This window comes from Rhincodon typus, chromosome 15 (genome assembly GCF_021869965.1).
Source record: "Rhincodon typus isolate 14 chromosome 15, sRhiTyp1.1, whole genome shotgun sequence".
Lineage (NCBI taxonomy): Eukaryota > Metazoa > Chordata > Chondrichthyes > Orectolobiformes > Rhincodontidae > Rhincodon > Rhincodon typus.
In genome coordinates, this window is record NC_063346.1 from 5253346 (window position 1) to 5268058 (window position 14713).

General features: G+C 41.7%; 1 protein-coding gene across 1 annotated transcript in view; it reads left to right on the top strand.

Annotated features, from left to right (window-relative positions):
* Positions 1-14713, top strand: part of LOC109935108 (cadherin-11-like) — a 555370-nt gene that overhangs the window by 167582 nt on the left and 373075 nt on the right. The window contains exon 8 of the mRNA XM_048605952.1: positions 2616-2856. Within this exon, the coding sequence (XP_048461909.1) occupies positions 2616-2856 (241 nt within the window). The remainder of the gene's footprint in view (positions 1-2615; positions 2857-14713) is intronic.

The following is a 14713-nucleotide window of genomic DNA, read 5'->3' on the forward strand; positions in this document are numbered from 1 at the left end:
GTTATGTCAGATTCTCCAGCTTCGGCAGTTCCTACTATCTCTAGTCATTTTGCTCCAACTGTTTTTGTTTTATTCACTTGTGGGATGTGGGTATCACTGTCTGGTCCAGCATTTATTGCCCATCCCTAGTTGCCCCGTGAGATGGTGGTGGTGAGTTAGCTTCTTGAACCGCTGCAGTCCACCTGCTGTATGTTGACCCGTAATGCCGTTAGGGAGGGAATTCCAGAATATTGACCCAGTGACACTGAAAGAATGGCGATATATTTCCAAGTCACGATAGTAAGTGGTTCAGAGGAGGGGACCTTGCAGGGGATGGTGTTCCCATGTATCTGCCTCTCTTGTCCTTGCAGATGGAAGTGGTCGTGAGTTTGGAAGATGCTGTCTGAGGATCTTTGGTGAATTTCTGCAGTGCATCTTGTAGATAGTACACACTGCTGTTACTGAGCGTCGATGGTAGAGGGTGTGAATGTCTGTGGACATTGTACAATCATATTTAAAGGAAACTACAACAACTTAACTGATGTTTCAAGACCAGTATGACTTTTTTCAGGAGAAATAGTTTCTGAAAAAGAGTCAATGTCAGACTCGAAATGTTAACTGTGTTTTTCTCCCTCCACAGACGTTGACATACCTGCTGAGTTTCTCTGGCACTTGCAGTTTTTATTTCACATTTCAAGCATCTGCAGTATTTTGCTTTAATTGTGAATGAACAACAACGACGTGCACTTATCTAGCACCTTTTTAATAGAAAGTGATTCTGAGGCACTCCACAGGAGCAAATTAAGTTTGACACTGATCGAGTCACAAAACTAGGCTGGTGTAACATGTGGAGGAGCTCCCTGATGTTTCACAAGCAGTTTGAAGGCTTTGTACCCCCCTTGCTGAACTCAGTCACCAACTTGGAGAGGATGGGGGAGGCATCAGGAGTAACAGGGGAAAGGGAGACGCAGGATAAATTCTCCAGTTCACAGTTGACAGGGACATTGAGCAGTGAATGAGTACTTGGAAGCTGTAGCTGTATCACTGATCTTTCCTCCGTCCCTATGTAGCTCTGCACTGAGAAGGCAGGATTAGTGAAATCATGTGCATCAGTGAGCCTAAAATCATTTGTCAAATGAACAAATGTCACAGCAACTTTGGGCTGTAGAGCTGTTTTCTAAAAATGATACAATGTGCCTATTCTTGAGCAGGCAGTGGAACATGTAATTTCTCATATACAATATTGAATGCATCAGCCTCCCACCTTTTACAAGATGCATGTGGATAACAATCTGCAGATGGGATTTGGAGCTATATCCTGGGGAATCAAATAAATCTGTTGCTGAAAACTCTGCACAGATGGGGTGAATATCTACCTCCCACAGAACTGAATGGACATCGATAATCTTCCACCAGGCTTTTGGCAAACAACATATGACAGCATCACTGAGATCTGTAGGGTGTTTACTTCTATACACTTTGATTAGAGTCTGTGAGAAACATAGAGCCAGTTAGACACTGCTGAGCACCAGAAGGAACCCTTGCCAGTAAATTAATGAAAGAGAATGTTTGCTTATCTAGAAGGTGTTGATACAGAGTGAGTTACAGACTGAAATCTAATCGAGGGGCTCGGCGTGGTTTATATATAGAATAACAGATCGCCGGGAGTGAGTTACAGACTGAAATCTAATCGAGGGGTGTGGGGAGATTTATATATAGAATAACAGATACCCGGGGAGTGAGTTACAGACTGGAACCTAATCAAGGGATTCAGGGTGATTTATATATGGAATAACATATACCCAGGAGTGGGTTACAGACTGGAATCTAATCGAGGGGTTTGGGATGGTTTATATACAGAATAACAGATACTTGGGTGTGAGTAACAGACTGGAATCTGAGTGAGGGGTTTGGAATGATTTATATATAGAATGACAGATATCTGGGAGTGAATTACAGACTGGAATCTAACCGAGGGGTTTAAGGAGTTTCTATAGGATAACGGATACCAAGGAGTGAGTTACAGACTTAACTCTAATCAAGGGGTTCAGAGGGGGTTTATATATAGATTGTCAAATACTCAATGATGAATTATAGACTCTAATCTAAGCATGGGATTCGGGTGGTTTATATATAGAATAACAAATACCTGGGAGTGATTTACAGACTGGAATCTAATCATAGAGTTCGGGAAGTTTATACATAGAATAACAACAGATCCTCAGGAGTGATTTATAAACTGGAATCTAATCAAACTATTTGTGGGTTAAATGAAGAACAGAGGATGCTCAGGGTCAGTTAACAGGGAACATTCTAGAGAGTAGCTATCTGCGATGATGATAAACCAATCCCTAGCCCTAATTCAAGGGTGGTAAGGCTGCATGCTAGGAATCTGATTGATATTTTTGGAGGAAATGTTGGTGCTAGCTCAGCTAATGTATGTTATTGCTGAGGAATAGAACACTTCTCATTTAATCAACCAATGTCTCCCTACATTATCCAACACTCACTGCCGGTGTGAGTGAAAAAAAAAACAGCAAAGCTTTCTCAATTGTCAGATTTATCACAGTTTATTTCAGGAGAGGAAGAAGAGAGAGATAATTAAGGGAGAAAACTGTGAAAGAAATTACTGAGAGATAAAATCAGTGAGCGGACATTTTCATCACAGTATATCCCCGAGTCTCACAGTTTGCTTTGTAACTCTACTGGTTAATGAGTCATTCCATTTTCTTTGGCTCAGATACTCCATTGAACCACAGTCGTACCTGGACAGAGCATTCACCATCAATGCACAGAACGGGATTATAAAAACCACAGAACCACTGGATAGGGAGCTAACAGCCTGGCAGAATATCTCCGTGATTGCAACAGAAGTCAGTGAGTATTGAGAAGCAGTTGCCTTTTTAAAACCCAGAGCAAGGAGGCTGAGTCTGGGTTATCAGAACTGTCATGGCTGATCCATAAGTAAATGCTATTGCTGCCGTTAATGAGTCAGCTGTTTTTTCTTGCACAACACTCTTTTCACGAAGTCAGAAAGTCATGGGTACCCTTGTATATAATGCGGTCTGGTTTTAGTTGCTGTCCGTCCTGAGGGAGCGCTACATTGTTGACAGAATCATAGAATCCTACAGTGTGGAAGCAGGCCTTTTGGCTGATCGAGTCCACATCGACCCTCTGAACAGCATCCAACCCAGACCCAACCCTTACTCTGTCCCTAGGACTCTTCATTTCGCATGGCTAACCTACCTAGCCTGCACATCCCTGGACACTTTGGGCAATTTAGCGTGGCCAATCCACCCTAACCTGCACATCTTTGGATTGTGGGATGAAATGGGAGCGCCCGGAGGAAACCCACGCAGACGCAGGGAGAGTGTGCAACCTCACACAGACAGTCGCCCAAGGGTGGAATTGAACCCGGGTCCCTGGCGCTGTGAGGCAGCAGAGCTAACCACTGAGGCACTCTAGTGAGGAGTGCCATTGTTCAATGAAAAGTCAAATCCACTCCCTTGGGTGGATTTAAAGGTGCCATGATGCACCTCAAAGAAGAACACAATACTTCGCCCCAGTGTCGTGGACAAACTTGATCCCTCTATCACTAAAAGTGGATGACAAAACCATTTTTCTTGGTTTGGTCCTAATAACTGCACAAATGAAAAGCCTTGACACTATGTCTCTTGTTTCAGCAAGATGACATTCAGTGGGACTTTGCTCTGTACAGAATTGGCACTTTTGCTGTTAATTCATGGGATCTGGTTTGGGCCAACCCTCACTCTCCATTCCAAACTGGCTATGAGAAGGTGGGAATGAGTTACTATCTTGAACCACCACAATCTGTTTGGGATTGGGACACCCTCAATCCTGGATGCAAGGGAGTTCCAGGGTTTTGACCCAGCAACACTGAAGGAATGGCGATATATCTCCAAGCCAAGAAGGTGAATGGCTTGAAGGGGAGCTTGCAGGTGGTCGTGTTCCAGTATAAGTGCTGCCCATGTCCTCCCAAGAGCTAAATGTTGCAGATTTGGAAGCTGTTGACACTTTTTCTACCTTGTGACTGTTCAATACAGGTAAACATTCTAATTAACATCAGAATCATAGATTCCTACAGTGTTGAAAGAGGCCATTCAGCTCATCATGTCCACATTGATCCCCTGAAGAGCATCCTACCCAGATCCTGGCCCCCCCACCCTAACCATGCATGTACCATGGCTAATGCACCTAATCTACACATCTTTGAACTGTGTGAGGAACCCCACACAGACACCAGGAGAATGTGCAAACCCCAGACAGACAGTCACCCGAGGCTGGAATTGAACTTGGGTCCTTGGTGCTGTGAGTCAGCAGTGTTAACCACTGAGCCACCCTAATGTAGAGAAACACAGAGGAAATTAAAATAAGAGATGAGGCTAGTGGTGGCCACGCTTTTCCAAGCCATCCTTTATACTCAGAATCCTTCTATTTGGTTATCTCTGAGCAGCTCAGAAATAAAAATCAATGTGCAGATTACTTGCTGTACTCAAAAGTAAATGCTTGTCACTCTACTTTGTAAACACTATTGATTTGGCAAAGCAGTGTCTTAAAATAATATTCTCTCCAATTTTCACCCTCCTCCCTATAATTTTGCTTTTCATTATTCATTCTCAAAATATGGGCATTGTTAAAAAGGCCAACAATCATAGGCCATCCCCTCAGGGCCCTGAAATGAGTGAATTGCAGGAATAGCTCAGATGTCAATAAATAATCAAGCATGTTGATATGGGACTCGTGCCATGTGTTGGCCCAGACTGGAGAAGGAGGCACTTAGATGAACTAAATGAGTTCTTACACAATGTTTGTGAAAAGCCCAATCGAAATGCAGTTATACCTTTCCTCTATCTCCCTTCCCTTCAATTGTTTTCTCATAATTTCTTTTTCTTTCCTTTTTCCCCACCATCTTATTTTCATTCTTCTTTTATGTTCGTCTTTTCTGTTTTTCTGCCTTTCTTTTACATGGGGACTTTGCAGACGGAGATTTACGCTGTCTCTCACCCCAACTGTACCTGTACTGAAAGTCTATGATGGAGACAGTGTAAAAGTTTCATGTCAGGGGTGCGTTCATGGTGACAGAAGTTGACGAATATTGGAGATGCTTCAATGAATTATCCGTGGAAAATAGAACATAAATGGGAAATGCAAAATAGCAAAGCCAAAAATCCTCTGTCAGATTGTGAACTGGGGGCTTAGACAGTGCGATGACATACATCAGTATTCCTTCCTTGAATGTAAATCTAATAGCTCACTATTTAATCAATGAAACAAATTACAGATTTAATCCGCTAAGGGTTTGATGAATTAATAGTTTCATTATCCTGGCACTGTTTAACCCACATGGGCAACTGCACTTAGAATCTGTCTCTTATTATAGGTGCTTGGCTTCGTCAAATTCTGTTGTTCCCTTCGACATAATTGTTCACTGAATATTAACATGTTCGAAACAATCCTGGTGATTAGTGTTTTGAGAACAGGTAAACAATAGTGAGAGCTTGATGACATTGCACACAAATTAACAAGGCCCTTGCCAAGTCTAGACAACAACTATTCTTGTCACTCCCAGCAGATGGTTCCTCTAGCAGCAGTGTTTTTGTGACCTATCCTTTCCCAATAGACAAAAAAAAACACTGAAATGTATCCTTGATAGCTATTTGCTGGAATTAGCTGAATGGAGATGCATGCCCAGTTATGGATGAGCTTGAAACGTATTGTTTTGTGTTTCGAAGCCTCCAGGAGTGTCCAAATTCAAGGACTGTAATCTCCTGAACATTACTGTGCATAAAATTCCAGGAGAGAGAGCAAGGGAAAATATTGTTTTCTTCTGTAATCATTTTCTTTGAACATCCTTGTAGATGTGGAGGGTGGCAGGATATAGCCATTTGACTGCATGGAGCAGTAAGATATTGTTTGTCACATGTTGAAACAAGCAGGAATATATCCAACCAGAATTGGTAATTCATTCATTGGCGGTCCCTTGCAGATGAGGATAACTCTCTTCCACTCTCAGGGTGAGTCCGTATACAGACCAATGTGGCAACCACAGGCTCTGTTACACTTGGGGACAGATGGTGGTCACAGGAAAGGGTGGGTGGGCTGTTGGTATGGCAGCGCGCTCCTTCTGCTGCTTTCACCTGGCTTCCAATTTCTCCTGGTGGCAAGTCTCGAGGTGCTCGATGCCTTCCCAGATGCTCCAGCTTCACTTTGGATGGTCTGGGGCCACTGATTCCCAGATGTCTGTGGGAATGCTGCACTTTGCCAGTGAGGCCTTGAGGGTATCCCTGAAGCGTTTCCTCTGTCCACCTGGGGCTCACCTGCCGTTTCAAAGCTGGGAGTGGAGCACCTGCTTGGGGAGTCTCATGTCATCATTGGTAATACACTGAAGCAGTGTCTGTACTCTAATACAAGCAAATTACCACAGATGCTGGAAATTAGCTTTCTTTTTAAATTCATTCACGTGATGTGGGGATCACTGGCTAAGCCAATATTTATTGCCTATCCCTAATTGCCCAGAGGGCAATTAAGAGTCAATCGCATTTCTATAAGCCTGGAGTCACATGTAGGCCAGACCAGGTAAGGACTGCAGATTTCCTTCCCAATAGAGAACCAAATGGGCTTTTCCAACAATAATTTCACGGTCATTTGATTTTTTTTTAATTCAAATTCCATCATCTGCAATGATGAGATATGAACCCAGGTTTTTGGGACAGTGCCTGGGCCTCTGGATTAATAGTCTAGCAATAATATCACTGTGCCACTGCCTGTCTACAATCTGAAACAGAGAATGCTGGAGAAACTCTGCAGGTCCAGCAGCACTTGTGGAGAGTAAAAGAGAGTTAATGTTTCCATTTGACTTCTTCAGGACTAAAAGATATTAGAAAATTGTGGGGTTTTTTTGTACTTTTGACAGAGCCAGATAAGCAGCGAGAGCAACAGATGATGTGCAGACCTAATGCAAAAGACAAAGATGTTGTTAATGCTGACAGAAAGAAAGATAGAGATTTATTTTTTCCTTTATTCATTAATGGGATGAGGGCATCACTGACTAGGCAGCATTTATTGCCTGTTCCTAATTGCTCAGAGGTTAAGAATCAACCACATTGTTGTGAGTCTGGAGTCACATGTAGGCCAGACCAGCTAAGGTTGGCAGTTTCATCCACTAAAGGATACTAGTGAATGTGAACCAGATGGGGTTTTCCAACAATCAACAATGGATTCATGGTCATCATTAGACTCTTAATTCCAGTTTTTTTTAAATTATTGAATTCAATTTCCACGAACTGCAGGATGTGAACCTGGGTCCCCAGAACATCACCTGGATTTCTGGCTTAATAGCCCAGTGAAAATACCATTAGACCATCACGTCCCCAATAGTTTCATCTCCCTGATAGTAAATTGAAGTATGGGAAGGCAAAAATGAGATGTTAGATCAAAACTCTCACCCTGCCTTCTCAAGTAGGCATGAAAGAACTTTTCAACAAAGGGCAGGAGAGTTATACTCAGTTTCTTGGCCAATATTTATCCCTCAATCACCACATCTTGAAAGAGAGGTGATCTGGTCATTGTCACATTGTTATTTGTGAGATCTTGCTGTATACATGTTGGCTGCCCTGATCCTTGCATTATAACAGCAACTGTGCTACACAGTGTTTCATTGAGTTTTTGGGACATCCAAGCTTGTAAAAGTGTTACATAAATGCAAATCTTTGTTCCATATTTCACTGTAGCTGAGTATGTGCCTGTCTCCCTCTATCTTCACCTCTCTGCTCTATGCTTGTTTTCCTGTGCTTTACCTGACTACTTACAGCTTTCATTTCTTGACACCATGAATAGACAGTCTCCCAAAAGGGCCAGTTCAAACTTCTCCTCAGGTCTGCAATCTTCTGCTGTCGATCTTTCTGTTCTCTTAGACACAGCAGTTAGCAGTTTAGACAGAAGGATGTTTGACGGGAGACTTAGCGGTTCACCCTGACTGACACTTGAGTTCAATGAACAGAAAATTGGAGCAGTGGTGGTTAATGAGCTTGCTAGCTGAGCCACTCAGAGACTGTGTGCTTCAGGATATCTCCTATCAGACTTGTGAATCCTCTTAGTTTTATGATGCTGCCAAAAACATCTTACTTTAAAGATTCATGGTTTAAGAACAGGTAAACAATACCGAGAGAGCCTAGCCCTAGTAGGGACCAAGGGTCTCACTCAATTCAAATAGTAACCCTCTTGCCACTCTGCCATTCTTGCCACTCTTTTTCATGCAACTGAGTTTCAAGGACTGTGGATATCTGCCTTGTATTTGTTTTATAAAGTGTTATAGCAGGTTTGTTTACTAAAGACCCCCTGCCTGAGATTATGACTTTTAGGTTGACCTCATGCTTTGAACAGTATTTGGAGCAGTTGGCTATCAGCCGACTTAAGGGAAGGAGAATCCCAACTCACCTCTCCCATTTTCTGAAAACAAAACCTTCCCTCCATTATGAGTCCATGGTGAAACTTGATTTTCCTCTTGACAAGCAACTGGAGAACTTCTTGGATACTGCTTTTCCTGAGCAAGCAGCATCTGCCAAGGTCCCAGAGACTTTTGGTAAAATTTGTCTAGAAATGACAGGATTCCCAGCCAATAGCCATCAGAACATTCCACACTGTAGTATTTTTGCCTTCAAAACTCACCATTAGTGGCTAAAAGTTTTCTTTTCTCAAAATTAATCTCTGCAGAGAGAAGTTTTTGTTTCTTTCTCTTGTCCTGGTGTAAATGGGTGTGCATTTGTGCTTTGAGGGAAATAGAGGAGTCAGATTCTTATGTGCCTATATTTAAAACAATGTGTAAATTAGTTTTATGTCTATGCAAATATCGTTGCAAGTGTCACAATGAATCAATAACTTTGTTATTTATTTATGAAACCTGATTAATTGATATTTTCTTTTAAATCTAAAATAGAAAAGTGTCCTTTTCCATAACAGGGTAAAACATTTAAATTTATGTTTGTGACCCATAGTGTAGTGAGACTAAAGAGAGATAGTGCACTCCTGCCATCCCAGTCATATCATTTCCCAAACAAATCATTCTTCCTAGATCCCTATTCAACCTCAACAAGGCAAATGGTCTGAAATTAATTCTTAACAGCCATGGTAAGTTTGAATTCATTTTCCCCAGGCCAACTGGATAGTCCAGTAGCGATAACATTGTCTAGTGTTGATGCTATGCTACCGCCCACTTAACCAAAGTCAAAGGCAGGGTTTAGTTTCTTCTGATTCAGGGTCCACATCTAGGATTGTCTTGAGGTCACCAAACTCACTACGGGCCCGAGCAAAATCCTACACAGGATACAATTTTTTATTTCGAAAACATTTTTTTTCTTGGGATGTGAGCGTCACTTGCAAATATTTATTCCCATGCCTGGTAAGCAACTTCATGAAGTGCTCTCCATGTGGCATAGATACACCAATGATAGTTTTTCTCTACAACTGTTTTGATACTTCTGAATAGCTTACTAAGACAGTTAAGTCAACCATGGTGCTGTTGGTCTGGAATCACATATGGGCCAGGCCGGGTAAAGATGGGTGATTTCTTTCTTGGAAAGATCATCACTGAACTAAATGAGTGTATACAACAATCCGATGCTTACATCATAATTATTGATAAAACGAGCATTTAATTCTAGATTGATAAATTAATAGAATTTAATTTCAGTTCTTCCATCTGTGGTGATGAGGTATGAATTCATGTTTACCCAGGCCGATTGGGTAGTCCAATTGCATTGATGCTGTGCTACTGTCTACTTAACCAAGGTCTAAGGCAGAATTTGGGGTCTTCTGGTTGAGGGTCCCCATCTAGGATTGACATCACACTCGCTGTGGGCCTGAGCAAAATTGCTGGGAATTGAAGAATCCTACACAGGATACAAAAACTGATTTCTGTTGCTCTGGGCACTGTGTATTGGGAATTAGTACATATTTGGCTGCAATTAAATCGGCTTTAGAGCCATGACGTCAGACCTCAGAAAATGGGAATCAGGACAATGTAGCATAAAGCCTGGGTAGGGAGAGACAATAAAGCCGTCTAGAAACCTTCTCAAAGATCCAGTCGATCAACTCTTTCTCGTTGTGGAAGAGATAGGGTTCTGGGTGAGACAACCTATTTGATAATTTTCCAATTTTGTTTTTGTTTCTGTTAATTTTTTATATAATATGGATATTGAGGAGTTTATAGACTCTATATGTCACAACAACTGTATCCCAACTTTCACTATTGCTGCAGAAAACAAAGCAATTTTCTAATCAACTCTATCAGACATAGTAGTACACATCTCTGGAGCAGGTGGGACTTGAACCTGGGTCTCCTGGCTTCGGGGTAGAGTTGCTACCATTATCCTGTTAAAAGGCAATGCAGTGGAATGAAGCCGGGGCTTCATTTATGCAAAGCATTGATTGTGCTTGTATAGAACATTTTGGCAGCTTTGACTGGGAGAGGAGAGGTTATCTTTTCTTACGTGAACACTGAACTCATCTAGTAAAAAGGAGAAACACACAGACACTTAAAATACAATTGTCAGAAATGAGCGGACTGGGGAACTGCTCCCTGTTTGTTATAATTTGAATCTTGCTGTATATATTGGCTGCTGCATTTTGTCAACACTGCACTTCAAAAGTCATTTTTTGGCTATAAAACACTTTGAGGTGCCCTGAAGCTACAAAAGGCATTCCTTTAATGTGAGTTCTTGCAGTCTAAAATGAAGCACAAAAAAAGAGAAAATTTAATTTGCATTGTCCCACACTATTTTTTTCAGGCCATATTGCATTTCCCCATCATGGGCCTGCAAGATGGATTCCATTTACCATTGAATCACTTTCACATTCCATGTACAATTTGACCCATTAAGAGGTGCCACCCCAGCCTACAGAGCCCATGTTTGGTCCATGGAGAGCGATGGAAGACAAAGCAGTGTGGGAGTGTTAATGTTCCTGGGTTAGCAGCTCCATTTTTAATAGGTTCAAATCTCGCCATGACTGAAGGTGAAATTTGAGTTCAATTCAAAGTATCTTTTTTTTCACTTTTGAGAAGGCTAGCAGTCGGGTGTCCATGAAACCATTGCCAATTGTTGTAAAACCCTATTTGATTCACTAATGTCCTTTAGGGAGGGAAGATTTGCTATTTTGACCTGGTTTGACCACTCCAGATCCACAGCGATAAGTTCAACCCTAAGATGCCCTCTGAAATAGCCCTAACAAGGGGCAATTACGGATGTGAAATAAGTGCTAGCTCAGACAGCAATGTCTACATTCCAGGAAAGAGTTTTTAAAAATATATCATACAATAAACTTTCCCAACCCAATTAATTTCTTGAAAGATAACGATATCCTCAACAGCAATAGTCAAAAAGGTTTTTTTTTCTCTGGGGCAGCGCAGGCTGAGGGGAGACTTGTTAGAAGTCAATAAAATTATGAGATCCATAAATAGGGTTGACAGTCAGAATCTTTTTCCCAGAGTTGAAATGTTGAAAACTAGGGGGCATGCACTTAAGGTGAGAGGGGGAAGGTTCAAAGGAGATATGAGGGGCACGTTTCTTATACAGAAAGTGGTAAGAGTGTGGAATGCGCTACCAGGGGTGCAAGTGGGGGCAGATACAATAGGGGCATTTAGATAAGCAAATGAATATGCAAGGAATGAAGGAATATGGACCAAGGGCAGACAGAAGGGATTAGATTAATTTGGTGTCATGTTCAGCACAATATTGTGGGCCGAAGGGCCTGTTCCTGTGCTGTACTGTTCTATGTTCTATACCTTTCTCTAATCCCACATCTGAGACAAGACTTCTCGTGACGATCCTTTTTTTTTAATCATTCATGTGGTGTGGGTATCACTACATGGGCCAGCATTTATTTCCCGTCCCTAGTTGCCCTTGAGAAGATGGTGGTGAGCTGCCTTTGTGAACTGCTGCAGTTCATTTGGTGTACATAAAGGCTGTTAATTCATGAATTCATTAATCCATTGGCTCAGCCTGGTGCTGTGAGTTCCAATCCCAGCCCAGTGGGTTGGTGGAATTTAAGTTCAATTAATAAATTCTGAAAATAAAATCTAGTCAGTCATAGTGACCATGACTGATTCACTAATGTCCTTTGGGAAGGAGATTGGCAGTCCTTATCTGGCCTAGCCTACACTGCCCTCTGAACTGGCCAAGCAAGTTACCCTGTTCAAGGGCAGTTAGGGATGGACCACAATGCTAGTCTTGCCAGCGACCTCCATATCCCATGTCGGAATAAAAATAAGCTAATATTCGCCCTGCTTTCATCCAGCTCTAAGTTTGTTTAAAATGTATTAAAGGGGTGCTGTTTCACAAATGTTCTAATGTGTCACCTCAATCACTTTAAACTACATTTTCAAGATTATTTGGATTTAAAAACTATCATGTTTAGCACAATTCTCTCATGCCTTGTGTCCCAGGTAGTAACAAATGGGGGATGTCCCATCATGGCAAGGGAAAAGGTAGACTTGTATTTTTATAGCACTTTCATGATGTCAGAATGCCTGAAAAATTTTCCCAACTGATTAAATACATCTTTCCCCAACAGCTTCCAATCAAAGTGACTGCCATCACGTAAGAAATAAATCAGAGTCTGCGTTTTTTTAAAAGGCCAGGAACGTTATCCCATTTTAAACTTAATGCATTATTCAGATGATAAAATGTTGACCTATTTTCTTTAAGACGTTAGTGAACATGGATTGAATTCATTCAAAGGTCAATTGTTATTCATGCCGGTGATTAGACTCTGGCATCATTTGTCCAAAGGTCATTTAAGAAATTCCTGATATTCCAGCTCTGGAATTTTCTATTACTTCAGAATATGGCTGATCATTAATTCGTGTCTTTAAAGCGTGGCAGAGAAATGTTCAGTAGACAGGTATAACATGAGAAGCATAGAAACAAGAGTAGGCCATTCAGCCCTTCAAGCCTGCTCCACTATTCAATATGATGATGGCTGACCATCCAACTCCGTCCCCTGTTCCTGCTTTCTCCCCAGACCCTTTAATTCCTTTAGCCATAAGAATTATATCTAACTCCTTCTTGGAAACATTTAATGTTTTAGCCTCAACTGCTTTCTGTGGCAGAGAATTCCACAGGCTCACCACTTTCTGGGTGAGTGTGTTTCTCCTCATCTCGGTCCTAAATGGGCTACCCTGTTACCTTAGGTTGTGACCCTTGGTTCTGGATTCCCTGGTCACCAGGAACATCCATCTTGCGTCTACCCTGTTTGGTCCTGTTAGAATTTTTTTGATTTCTATGAGATCCCTCCTACATTCAAACTCCATATGAATACAATCCTAACTGATCTAGAAACTAAAACAGAAATTGCTGGAAAGGCTGGCAGGTCTGGGAGCATCTGCGGAGAGAAATCAGAGTTAATGTTTTGGGTTCAGTGGCCCTTCCTCACTTCCTCATTTACTGATCTAGTCCCTCATCATAGGTCCCTCAAACTCTCTTCAGTACTGCCATCCCAGGAATCAGTCTATTAGAGGGTGATTTGCACTAAGATGAAATGTACCCTAACCTATGGTGCTTAGTGTTCAGATATGCAAAATACTACAGATGCTACAAATCTGGAATATGAATAGAAGTTGCTGGAAATGTCCCACAGGTCACTCAGCACCTGCTTACGAGAAATTAGCAGAGTTGCTGACACAGGGCAATGACCTTTACTCAGAATTATCTAGTCAGCCAGCTGGGAATTTTGTTCCTCAGTTCTTCACCGTCCTGCACTTTGGAAAATGTGATCCTTTATATTTATCATCATAAGAAAACAAAACGAAGATTCCAGATGCTGAAATTCAGCTGTCTGCTTCTTCAGTAAACGAGGGGCAATAGTTTGCATTTCTGAGACATGGAAACATTAAACATTTTTGTCTGGCATTGCAGCTGGAGAAAAGAGGCAGGCAGCTTCATCTTACGTTTACACAAAAATCATACTAAAAATGGAAAATTTAAAAATATGTGGTAATATTGTTGCTAAAGCACATATATTTCTTGTCAAGGACTTTTCAGATTGTGCTCCTATGCTGAGATGATTTATAAACCATGCTAAGTTGTTGCAGTGATTGTAGCTCATGTAGATTTCTGTGGCTCACTCTGAAAGCACGATCCAAAATTCCCCTATGTAAGTGAAAATTCCCTAAGTCAGTTCTTCATCATTCTTGCTTTTATTTTACAGGAGAAAACTCATAGGTTATTTGTTCTCTGCAAAGTAACAAAAGGTCTTAGTGTGAACCATTCCAGTTGAATCTCTGCTTGCATACTTATTCCTTGCAATTGCTTCTGCACAGGACCAAAAAAACACCCTGAAATACACTAGGCTGTCTGTCAAATTTGTTCTTGGCTTTGCTAACAAGTCTGGCGTGTTTTGTGTGCCCGTTAAGCAGGTTGGTACAACTGATAAGCAAACCAGACTACTTCAGAGAGAACTCAGGAATGAAATGCTAGAGGGTTCCCTGCTGAAACCCACTGCCAGGCTAAATTGTGAGCTCGAAACCCATATGCTGTCAGAAACGGTGCTGCATTGATTTTCTCTGGTGCAGCCAATTATTGACCAGAGGGCAAACTCACCCTGCCATGAATGAGATAGTAGGAACTGCAGATGCTGGAGAATCTGAGATAACAAGGTGCAGAGCTGGATGAACACAGCAGGCCAAGCAGCATCAGAGGAGCAGAAAGGCTGACGTTTC